Here is a 12821-nt window from a genome sequence, read left to right as displayed (position 1 = left end):
AGTGAACCTCATGAATTTTTAGGGCCCACATAAAAGCGAACAACTGACAGCAGCCATCTGCATGTTGAGCAGCAGACTATTTTTTCTCTAGTTCTGGACATTTTGCTCACGTTCACGTGTTAGCGAGCATTTGTGTGCATCTGTGGCCAGACACACAATTGCTTCCCATTGCATGCATCTGTCACATACATACTACAGCAACCACAATAAAAATGCTGCTGGTGCAAATCGCTGTCCTGCATTCAAAATGAACTCTGATGGAAAAGGAGTGCCAGTATAGGCTCAGGAGTACATTCAGCACAGTTGCTCTTCTGCATCTTGTTTATTCTCTTGCAATCTGCATCCACAAGCAACACACTCATGTTCTTCACTCCACTGGCAACCAGAAGGCATCTCACACAGAGCCACAGAATCATAGAATCATTGGATCATAGAATTATTCTGGTTGGAAAAGACCTCAAAGATCATCAAGTCCAACCACAGCCTAACCATAGTACCCTAACTTTAACAACCCTCTGCTAAATCATATCCCTGAGCATCACATCCAAACAGCTCTTAAACACATCCAGGGATGGCGACTCAACCACCTCCTTGGGAAGCCTATTCCAGTGTCTAACTATCCTTTCTGTAAAGAAGTGTTTCCTAACGTCCAACCTAAACTTACCTTGGCACAACTTGAGGCTGTTTCCCCTCGTCCTGTCACCAGAATTGCAGGGTTTGGAACGGAACTCAAGAGATCATCAAGTCCAAGCCTGTTGCTAAAGCAAATGCCTACAGTAGGTCACACAGGTGGGAGACCAGAAAGGTCTGGAATATTTCCACAGGAGACTCCAGCACCACTCTGGGCAGCCTGTGCCAGTGCCCTGTCATCCTTATTGAACAGAAGTTCTTCCACTTGTTTGTATGGAACCTTCTATGTTCAAGTTTTAGGCTACTGTTCCTTGTCCTATCACTATGTACCAAGAAGAGCCTGACCTCATCCATTTGCCTCTCACCTCCTTGTGGTGGTGAGATATTTAATCATAGAATCACAGAATCATAGAATTACTCAGGTTGGAAAAGACCTCAAAGATCATCAAGTACAACTGCAGCCTAACCATAGTACCCCAATTCTAACAACCCTCTGCTAAATCATATCTCTGAGCAGATATATATAGATATTTATAAACCTTGGATCTCACTGCATGATGATTTACTGGAAAACAGATGCTCCTGCCAAGAAAACAAGACTTTCTGTAGCAGGTATAGTGGCCCGACTTTAGTTATTCAATGAACAAACCTCCTAATTACAGGGAACCAATCTCCTAACCTGAGAGCAATATGAAGTCCATCCAGATACATGTAAAACTGCATTTTGCAATGGGGTACTGGTAGAAAACAGACTATTTAAATGAGTTCAAATGAGGACTGGCTCCATCCCTAAAGCTGACATGACACCATTGGCATTTCTCCCAAAAGCAGTTAAAACGTTTCAAACCATCATTTTCTCCTGGTAGTAATGCATGGGACTGCAGGATCTGAGCCCTTCTCCTGTAATGACACAGGTTGGTATCTCATCTTCACTCTTATCTACCACAAATTGATTAACTTGGTTACAAACAGTTTGTAGTGGTGGCAAACTAGAAGAGCTCTTCACACCTCTGGACAGTTTACTGGTGTTTTAAAGTTCAGGTAATGATATTTCTTTATACCACAAAAGGAATTTACAAGAACTGCGGGGCTCAGACATACAATCTACTTAGCATGAATGGCCTGGATTGAAAAGGACCTCAAAGATCATCTGGTTTCAACCCCCCTGCCACAGGCAGGGTTGCCAACCACCAGGCTGCCCAGAGCCACAACAGAGTAGAATGGAATAGAATAGAACAGAATAGAATCCTTCAGTTGGAAGGGATGTACAAAGATTATCAAGCCCAACTGCCTCATCACTTCAGGGCTACCCAAAAGATAAAGCACATTACTGAGGGCACTGTCCAAATGGCACACTGATAGGTGTGGGGCATCAATCACCTCTCTAGGAAGCCCATTCCAACATAAGAAGCAGATCTGGGGGGAATGTTTCGACATTACATTCAAAGGTTCTAAAAATGCAACTATTTCATCACATAGAAAGGTTCCATATTTGCAGTAACCTACAGACTTCCCCTTCCTTCTGACAAGAAACACGAGTTATACACAAGCTATACTCACTGCCCATTTCTCAGTCCCCTTCACGTACCACCACACTGCTTTCTTTAGCACCAAAATATGGAGTGTGTGGTGCAAGTTTGAATCAAAGAGAGATGTGTATCTGCTAGAATAAAAGGCAAGCTATGAAAAACACAGCATCTCTCTCAGAACTCAGTTTTACACAATCTGTTGGCTTTTTCCCCCCATCTGCTGGGTCTTTAAAATCTAATGGTCAGCTTACATTTGTGAATAAGAAAGTGAAGGGAGAAGTCAATGTACATTAGTTACTCCATGGGAAGTGCCTAAGTGAAGTCTCTTACCCCCAGTGAACACAAGGGATCCAAGGCAGCTTTAGCCTTCTGTTCAGGAGCCATCTGCTTTAATGCATCATGTTCAAGTCAACGCCTTGAAAGGAAAAATGCTATTTTGGAAAGCAAAAAGCCTCCTGCAACCACACAAAATAAGTAACATCTAAGGAAAACTAACCCATGGAAGTGACCATAGAAAGTGAAAGATTTGAACAAATTCTCTCATGATCTCCTAAACTCAACACAGATACACACGTAGTTAATGGAGGAAAAACAAGAGACATTTGATTAAATGATTGCTCTCCCAAGGGATGAACAGGCTCTGCTGAACAGTGTACAGCTCACAGATGCTTTGTGTTTTATTATTGATTAAGTGTGATTAAAGTGAATGATAGGTTCAATTGATTTCAAACAATTTTTGTCTGAAGATTTCTTTGCTTTTAAGGAGCCCGAGATTTAAGAAGTGGAGAATTACCTACTGCAGCGTCCACTTGCAAATACTGCAGGTGGAGGTGTGATCTTTGCATCTGGACTACCCAGTGACTTTAAGAGACTGAAATCATAGCGTCATAGAATCACATAGTGGTTGGGTTGGAAGGGACCTTAAAGCCCACACAGTTCCAATTCCTGCTGTGGGATGGCTGCCCACCACCAGCTCATGCTGCCCAGGGCCCATCCATGGACCTGAGAACCTCCAGGGTTGGGGCACCCACAGCTTCTCTGCACAACCTGTTCCAGTGCAAATGACCACAGACATCTCTGTTGTAATTGTGTCGATGATAAACAGTCATGGCATTAAACAGTAACTCTCTGGGCATGATGTTTCTTTACCTCACAGGTTTAAGGCTTTGAATAAAGCCTGTGTACCATATTAGTAAATCCAAAGTGTAACATCTTCCATCCAGTTGGAGAGGAATGTGTTGTCAGAGAACAGGCTCATATGTTTATGCCCCACATCATCACAATGTTGGTACTGACAAGGTTTAAGTAAATAGCAAGAATGCTAGTCTTTGGGATGAAGCACAGTCTGCATCAACAAGACACAGTGTGACCTCATGGGCTAAGAATTGGAACAGAATGGGAAACACCTTTAACCTTTTATGCACCCGTGGCAATGAGAGTGTTGGGAACAGGAAGCTGGGAAACAAACATCAGGTGTCCTCAGGCACTGATGCAACATCACACAATCACAGAATGGCCCGGGTTGGAAGGGACCTCAAGGATCATAAAGCTCTAATACACAGGCAGGGCCACCAACCTCCACATTGAATACCAGCCCAGGCTGCCCAGGGCCCCATCCAACCTGGCCTTAAACACCTCCAGGGATGAATGGGGCATCCACAGCCTCTCTGGGCAGCTGTTCCATCACTTCACCACTCATACAGTAAAGAACTTCCCTGACATCCAACCTAAATCTTCCCTCCTTCAACTTCAAACCATTTCCCCTTGTCCTGCTGTTATCTACCCTTAAAATGAGTTGACATCCACACCTACACTGCATTCCCACCCCATCTCTGGCAATGCTCAACACCGCTGGTGCCTCCAACCCTGCTTCCCTGGAAAGGACAAAGGTGCAAGAACAACCAAGGCCACCACGCCAAACTTCTCTCCCAAAGCTTGTCAGGAACATTTCTCAGGGAATAAAGAGTGAACAGAGCTGGAGACAGTGATAAATTTCCCTTCTGAACAATCAATAAAAGTCTCCCAGCTCCGCTCAGGCCCCTACTGCGGATGCGAGGGCCATAATTACATTGTCAAAAAGTGGAGTTGCCCCGGCTGACCGAACCCCCCTGTAAGCCTGACGTGTGACTGACAGGCAGTTTATGGGTGGCACGCTCTGACTGGCAGGGGAGTTGGCTAAAGCCAAAGGCAACACTGAAATTTCCCAGTCTGCTACAACCACCGGAGCAAAGGACTGCTGCTCGCCAGGGGATTGTGGGAAACCCTGAGTCATATTAACATATCAAAGTAAGAAGCTGACAGCGCTTACTAAACAATCTGAACTCAACCATAGCTGCAGAGCATCCCCCAAACTTCCCCGTCTGAAAGAGAACGGGAATTAAAATGCATTCAGCCCTGTCTTCACCACGACAGCTCTGAATTTGAAAGCCTGCTTGTTTAACGATTTTGATCTGCGATAACATACATATATGTGTAGATGTATATACATATATATATCACATACATCGCTGAGCATGTCAGCTTCTTTCATATACATATGCGATATGAAAAAGGCTGACATGCCCAACAATTTGTTTTATACCACGGGCCAGACTGGTGCTAAATTGGAGCCAGAACAACGTATTTCTGTTTGATGTGAGCAATGTGAAGCCGGAAAAAGAATACACTTCTTTTGGTCTTATTTTCTACTGAGCTGCTACTGCTTCAGTGCTAAATTGTGGATTACATGGTCTGAATCAATCTTAATTGCAGCCAGGCACTGGGATAGTATGTCATGCAGAGCTTAGAAGTGGCTTCGTGGCTGATCTTTGAGCTGCTCACTGCAGGGTACACCAGGGGTGCAAAACATCATCGGAAACACAGCTGTGCTGAGGGACCTGGACAGGCTGGAGAAATGGGCAGGCAGGAATCTCCTGCAGTTTGACAAGGGGAAGGAGAGGCTGTGAGAGCTGGGGCAGCTCAGGGGGCCCTACTGCAGCCATAAATTCCTGCAGGAGATGCAAGGGGGATGGAGCTGTGCTCCACAATGCTTGGGGCAGCACAGGGGCACAGGGCACAGCCTGGAGCCCAGGAGCTGCCATCAGCAGCATCGCTGTGCTGGGCGGGTACCAGAGCCCTGGCACAGGGAGCAGAGAGCAGTGGGGGCTCCTCACTGGGCATCCCCAAAAGCCAGCCACAGGGCAGGCTGAAAAGGGAAAGAAGAAGCAGGACAAGCAGCTCAGCAGCAAGGAGATGCTAAGCTTTCTTTCCCAAATTGCTAGATAGCAAAACAGCACGAAGTCAAAGCTTTTGTAGTGCACTGACTAAGGAAGGACAAAGTTCTGACTTTCTTACAGAGGTCGAATTAAGAAGGATGCTTGAAGCTAGCAGGAGAAGACACAGAAAATGACATACCAAAAACCATTACCAGGCAAATTCAAATGAGACATCTTAATATGTCTCTTAAAAAATAAAATAAAAGCATGGATGATTAACCAAATTAATCCTCTGGAACAAGCTTCAACATAAAATGCTGGCTTCTGATTCCCTTGACGTCCTCAGACAAAGACCAAGCCTTTCTGGAAGGCATGCTTTAATCTAATGCGAGTTACCAAACCCAAGGCTGGGATAACTGTGTGAAACTCAATGGCCAGTAAAGGACAGTCAATTCAGCTTGGGTGATCTAATAGCACTTCTTCAAGGAGCCCCTCTAGGAACTGGGATAGAAACATTGCACCCTCCTACTAAAGCCAGCTTACTGAAATTATTCAAGCCATTGGCAAGCACTACATATTTCAGCCTTACTGTGACTCAACTAAAGGGTCAAGAGCACACGGTGTGCCTTTCAGCACACATTCAGGTGCACCCCTTGCCACCCCCAGCTTCCACTCCCCTCTCCTGATGCAGAAAGGCATCTGCCAGAGGACTGCCCTCCAACAGCCGACCTCAGCCGACCTCTCTGAGCTGCTGGGCACTGACAGGATCACTGCACACAGCAAGGCTGGCTCCCTCTGTGTGCTCAGATTGTACCCCTCGGTGTCTTACATTATTTTTGACTGAGAGCCATACGTGTCAGTAATGCTCAGATGGCAACATTTCTGCCTGTGGGCCAGGAGGGTGGAAGTTCAAGCCCTGCTGGAGGATACAGATGCCTACCAACATGAAGGTTGACATGCAAAAACAGAAGGGAGGGAGATGAGGCGTTCAGATATGTTGGCTTTTTTTCCCCCCTTTCTCCTTCCTACGACACATACTGCCTTTAAATACAGCCTATTAGTTAAAAGGTAAATTTGTGCATTTCACTGATACTCTAATTCATGCTGAGCTGGGTCCTGAATTCCACATCCCAACTACAGCAACTAAAAATGGCCTTTTAATACCGATTTTTCACAGCATCTGTGTATCCAAATTCTTCTACCCCATAACACGAACCTGTATTCATCCACATACCCATGCCAGTGTCTGTCCTTTAGGTTCCTTGTCTATTCTACACTATAGGAATGCACAATTCTGGCTCCACGAGGTTTTCTTTCAGAGTAAACGTGGTGGTTAGAGCACAGGGGCGGGCATCCAGGACTGAATCTCTTAGCACTGCCATAGTTCTTCATAGCCCTGGGCTTTTCGCTTGTGACAGCAACCTGTGCAGAGCAAGTGTGGCTGCATGGACCGCCAGGAGATCAGAAAGATGCCAGCTGTGCTCTTAACATTGGAGACAGACAGCTGGAGGATGGAGGAGAAGAGGAAAACACAGTGCTGGGAGTTCTGTGCTGCTGCTGCTGCTGTGAAGAGAAGCAGTGTTCCCACTCCAGCTGGCAAAGCTTGTCACTGGCTTCAGCAAAGGACCTACCTGGCAGAGTACTTGCTATAGGCAACCCCAAGAGAAGGAAACTTCCTAGCTGTTATGGAGAGAGAGAAGGAGGAAAGGATGTCCCATTCTGGCAGCAGAGCAAACCCACATGATACACAGCAGAGAATGAACATCTGGTTTCCATGGGATGGACGCATTCATTCATTCATTCATTCAAATGCATAAATTGAGATATCTTTTAAGCACCTAAGTGAGTGCTAAGGCTTCATCACGACTTGGAATCACAGAATCATGGGATCAAAGAATACTTGATATCACCTAACTTCTTCTTAGGGCTGGAATTTTCAAAATGACTCAGCTTCCAGTATGGCAGCTCTTATGGAAATAGAGAACTTTGAAAGACAAGGAAAAATGTACTCACCATGGATGGAAAGGGTCCCATTTCTCACTGCCAGGAACTTGGCCCCATATGGAAACAGTGGTGGGGAGCGGAGGCTTCCATAGAGATAGATGTGTGCCCTGTGATGGAAATGGGCTTCGGAAGATCCCACCCGGAGCTCTCCTCCATCAGTTATCAGGATGTAATGAGCATGTAGTTCTACAGGTCCTGGACCAGTAAATATGAGTTTGCCACCTGAAGACAATATAAGAGTAAAATACAACCACTGACCTCATAGTCAGTCATTATCATAGAATCACAGAGCTGTAGAATCACTGAAGTTGGTAAAGACCTCAAAGATTCCCAAGTCCAGCCTCATCCCACTCCCACCATGCCCACTAAACCACCTTCCTTTGTGCCACATCTCCACAGTTCTTGAATACCTCCAGGGATAGTGACTCCACCACTTCTCTGGGCAGTGGAACTACCTCTCCTTATGAGAAGAAACTGCTCCTATCCTAATGAGATTAAAGATACAAGGCTAAAGATGAAGATAACAATATTGCTTTCAACAGAAATCCAACGGTACTCAGTACTTCTCCCTTTGGACTGACCAGTTCTTTATGGCATGTCTCTTTTAGTATTGAAGAACTTAGTTAACTTAGACCATCTTTCACTTCTGGCACAGGCAGCATCTTTCTAGACCTGAGTAAAACCACCATTAAGCCTGGGCAACTATCTAAGTCTCTCCACTTCCAGTCCAAGGGACTTAAGTTTGTAAACGCCCAGTCCTAACGTACTCATTCCCTGTTAGAAGAGGATAATATTACTTAATTTGTGGGTTACTTTCCAGATTACAAACTGCCTGTGACAGAGGAAGGGGAGAGGAAAGCTTAGGAACGCAAGAATTGGCAACTTGTTTAGTTCAGTGGTTGATTTAATCCTAAATTCTCTTCCAGTTGCTGTTCAAAACCAGATGCTTCCGAATACGGTACAAGAAACTTCTTGTTAGCTGGATGTGAAAAATCTCCCAATTCCACGAAAGCCTCATTTTAATCCCTAATTAGAGGTTCATTTTGCCCCAAAGCATAGGGTTTCATTCATCTTCCTGCCAACATTTTCCTTCTACAATCTACTAGTAAAACTGGACAGGTTTTGTCAGTAATATAGATCTGATCCTTCAAATCTTAATACTCAGTCTCAGTAACTTCTCGAAGCAATGAATTCTGTGGTCTAAGTTACGTAGTGCATGAAAAGGCATTTTCATCTTTTGGTTTCAATTCAAGTCTCTTTTCATTCTATCAGATGCCTCCTTTGTTCTTGCCTGGTGTGAGCTGGCAATCCCAGTCTGTCATTTCAGAGCAGTTCTCTGACATCCTTTAATGGTTTCCCTCCTATGAAGGACACTTTTGCTATCTTTATTTACACAGAGTAGGCTCCCAGACATCTAATCCTTCTGCAGTGGGGATAGGTCTACCTAGGTCAAGCCATGCATCCCTGGGGCTAGTCCCGAACATATCATCATATCTCTTTTCAAAGGGTCTATGAGCCTCCCAACCTTTCCCTTCAAGAAGCAGCAGATAGGGTATCTCATACCATGGCCAGCATCCTACTGTTGTTAGCAAGTTTTAATGGTGATCTTCACACCCTCTGAACTGTTGGCTTCTCCGTAAGATACTACCAGTCACAATGATATGGGAGCTGCACAGCACTTCTTTGCCTTTCCCATTCAATTGCATTCACTTTTTCTGAGCACATTCTGCATATCCTGACATCCTTATTTTTTCTTGCATTGATGGGCTTTAATTGCCAAGCTTTATTTCTCACTCTCACAATAAAGCTAGCATTTGAGTAAGAGCTACCCATTAAACATTCCTTTGCAGACTTCAGTAAGTTCCAGATAAGTTTATACAGGGTATGCTCAGTAGAGAGAAGAGATAAACCTCACATTTTCTTGCAATTAACCATGAGGAACCATGGGATTCCTCCCACAAACACCAGCTCCCTGATATATAAGCTGCCTGTTTCCCTAGACATACTTTTCTATATACAAATGCATTTCTGTTAAGCTTGCTTTGCTACAGTCATGTTATATTTTTACAAGTTGGACTGAGCAAACACTGATAAAACAGCAGGAATTTCAGCTTGTTTCACTTAAAATGATGGAAGGTTTCTGACTTATTCTGAGGTACGCCTGACACTTCCAGAAAAATGAAGTGTCGGTAATACAGAAATGTGCTATGCAGAAATGGTATTCAATCACAGACTGAAGGGACCATTAGATCCTATCGCCACATGGTCTGTGCACTTCACACTACTGACAAAGTGGAGGAAGCAGAGCCTCTGTGTTTGACTGCTCCAGAAAGGCAGACAATCAATTAAGTGACTTGGTGGCATCATTCTACCATTTTCTACCATCATTTATTTCCAATGGCTAATCTCCTTTACTGGCCACAATTCCTGTTTTATTTCCAACCACAGATGAGCTCTCAGACAATGGCTGCCTTTACGTAAACAGGTAAACAGCCATTAAATCAAACCTCAGCCCTCAATCAGAGTGGTTTATAAAGTTTATAAGATTCTTCCTGCAAGGAAACTCCAATATCCTCTTCCATAGCCTGAACACTCAGGCTGGGCAGCCTGGTCTAGTATTAGATATGGAGGTTGGCAGCCCTGCCTGCAGCAGGGGGGCTGGAGCTTAATGATCCTCAAGGTCCCTTCCAACCCAACCATTCTATGATTCTATGGTATGATTCAAAGAACGCTGCTTCCAAAATGAAGAAGCTAGATTTCTTAATCCTTCTGCCCCTTTATTATTCTTGTTGGTAGTTCTCATTGAGGCAATTCTGCTTTATCTCCACCTTCTGTATCTTTCTTTTCACACACAAAAAAACGATATGACCCCCTTTCACTACTCCATTAGAGCAGCTTCCTTGGCCACATGATGCTTTTCATAGTTATGGTTTTCTCTCATGCAATCCCTTATGGAATACCTACAGTCTTTGTTCCTATCTACCCAGCCATGGGCTCAACAGTATAAACCTGTGCTTAGTTTAAATGGCACTCACAAATGGGATGGGTGATGGCTCTCCACTTACTCGCAGGTGATTTACTCCTTCCAGGTGATCCTCAGTTAGTTACCACACTACTACAGCTTACAGAATTATATTTGTTGAACGAATTTGTGATTTTTTTTCTTAGAAAACGGCTTAAAATTTTGTCACCTTTCCTTTGGGAAACTCTTCCCTCCTGTAATTTCCCACCTACTCTGAAATTTATATTCACAGACCACAGAACGCCTCTACCAGAATAAAACTGGCCCTGGTGCTTAAAGGATGTGCATTCCTGGAAGATACTATTTAACTGCTTCTTCAGTAATAAATGGATTGCTGTTCCATCTTCCTCTTGTGATATAATTTACCATCCTGTTCCTTCCCACGCTGAGAACAGAAATATTTATTAAATATATTTGCCTTATAGCAGCAGTGTTAATAATTTTATCACCGCAATCGAGAAATGGAACTATAAATCACTGCGATTTATTTTATTCCTAACATAAAAAAAGACATCTTCCCCAAGGTCTTTATTGACTTCCTATGCACTATTCCCACTGAAACACAGTCATTTCTGCTTCCACTTCTCTTCGTATGATTTTTAATGAATATTTTAATTGTTGCTATGCTGCACCACTGAACTGGGAAGGCTGGTAACCAGAGTTGTCCTGTCTTCTGATTGTAAAATCATACTCCTGCCTCAAATAACCTTCCCAAAAGTTTTCCTAAGCTTCAGGCATACACTGTCCACTTAAAATTTTCAAGCTGTCCATAAGGCAGCTTAGAAACATTCAGTTCCTCCCACAACCCCTTCTTGTTTCTCTCTGTTGGATGGGAGAGATGGGTGAGCACCTTTGCTTGTAAGACTTGTAATTCTTCTGTGCTTAGCCTGCAGGTCTGACCCATTCTGGTGCATATCCTATTGGCTTTCCCTTTCTGGGTGAAGACTGGGTTGCACTAGGACAATAAGAACTGGACTTCAAGGTGGGAGCTGTTGCCTTGAGATAGTCTGCCCCCAAGGGCAATGACAATCCTACACACACTTGGCAATGGTGCAAAGATTTGAGAGACTGTGACCACCAAGAGATATTTGCCATACAGGATGCTTTAGCTTTCCCTAAGCAGCAGCAGTCAGATCCCAATGTAATCATAGGAACTGAGCGCATCAGCTGCAAGTCGTGGCCACAACTTAATGCAGCTATTAATTAGCTACTCATGAAGTTTCTGAATTCATCTCAGAACAAAGACAAAAGGCACTTAAAGGGGGGGGGGAAAGACATCACATAAAGGCAAAGAAAGCATTAGCAGGGATTTGTTTAGTCATTAAACAACTCCAAGCGTAAAATAAACTCCAGCCAAACTTACAAATACCTGTGTCAAAAATGTATATGTGGTCCTTCCAACACTCAGCTCTCCATATTTTTTTGCTTTTCATCGGGTCAAAATAAATATACAGCTGCTGCTTTACAAGACTGTCTTCCCCTTTCCTTTTTTTTTTAAAGAAAATAAAAGTTATGCTTCCTTCTTTTATTGCACTTGACCCCTTCTCTGAAAACAGAAAGGAAGAATATTGCTCAGCTGAGCCTTTGGCTGTGACCCTCAAATTGTTTGTTATGGCTGCACGGGAAAGCAAAGTCCTACATATGACCTTGAGGGTGATTTTATAAAAATCAATCAACTACTGTTATGATGGCCTCCCCACCAAGCAAAATAAATACAATTAAACCCGTAATCACTTCTGTACAGTAATGCGCCAATTCAATGGGTCTCTTTAGGTGGAGTGAGGGAGAGGGGGGCGGAATCTGTTGGGGTTATTTGATACTTTGTGAGAACATCAGAAGCGTCATTCTTCTCAATTAACCCAGCAATTAGCCTCCACCTCTTCGCCTGGAAAAGAAATCTTTCTTTATCTGTCTTTATTCAAAAGAGAAAGAGGGGGGGGGGGGGGGTTGGGAAAGACCAAGGAAAAGACTCAGACCAAGGAAAAGAAGGCAGCCTCAGAGGAAGGGAGAAACAGACCAAATAACAAAAAGTGGTAATATAATAGTAATAGTAGTAATAATAATGATAAGGGGAGCGTTGTAATCTGTCACATGAACAAGGGCTCCATCAGCATATCAGTGGTTGTACGAAGAGAGATTTCTCTTCTGAAGTGGGAAGATATGGTGGGTAATGGTAGAAGGCACACACAGAACAGTAGGAAGTGGTAAGTTAATGCATCACCACTTAGTTGGTCACAGAGCCCCAACCAGCTCAGGCAATACCAAGTTGGGTCAAACTCACCATGCTGATACCCAGAGCACTTACCCTGGAGAAAGGCTGTACAATGTGCTCCGGACAAAAATAACAAGCATCCGTGCAAATATGTCTTTTGAGGATGACTGTGGAAGTTCCTCCTTGCCTCTGTGACACAGAGACTGACTCGTGCTTTCAGACACAGGGGT

At 43.9% G+C, this 12821-nt stretch overlaps 1 protein-coding gene across 15 annotated transcripts in view; it reads right to left on the bottom strand.

Annotated features, from left to right (window-relative positions):
* The window catches only part of PKHD1 (PKHD1 ciliary IPT domain containing fibrocystin/polyductin), a 192379-nt gene that overhangs the window by 118809 nt on the left and 60749 nt on the right, over positions 1-12821 (bottom strand). For all 15 annotated transcript variants that reach the window (XM_085544296.1, XM_085544302.1, XM_085544303.1 and 12 more), the window contains one exon: positions 7367-7579. In XM_085544296.1, the coding sequence (XP_085400422.1) occupies positions 7367-7579 (213 nt within the window). The remainder of the gene's footprint in view (positions 1-7366; positions 7580-12821) is intronic.

The sequence above is a fragment of the Coturnix japonica genome, chromosome 3 (assembly GCF_054131305.1).
Source record: "Coturnix japonica strain WE chromosome 3, WE-NBRP24, whole genome shotgun sequence".
Classification (NCBI taxonomy): Eukaryota; Metazoa; Chordata; class Aves; order Galliformes; family Phasianidae; genus Coturnix; species Coturnix japonica.
Note: the sequence above shows the minus strand (reverse complement) of the source record. Positions and strands in the feature narration are given on the sequence as shown.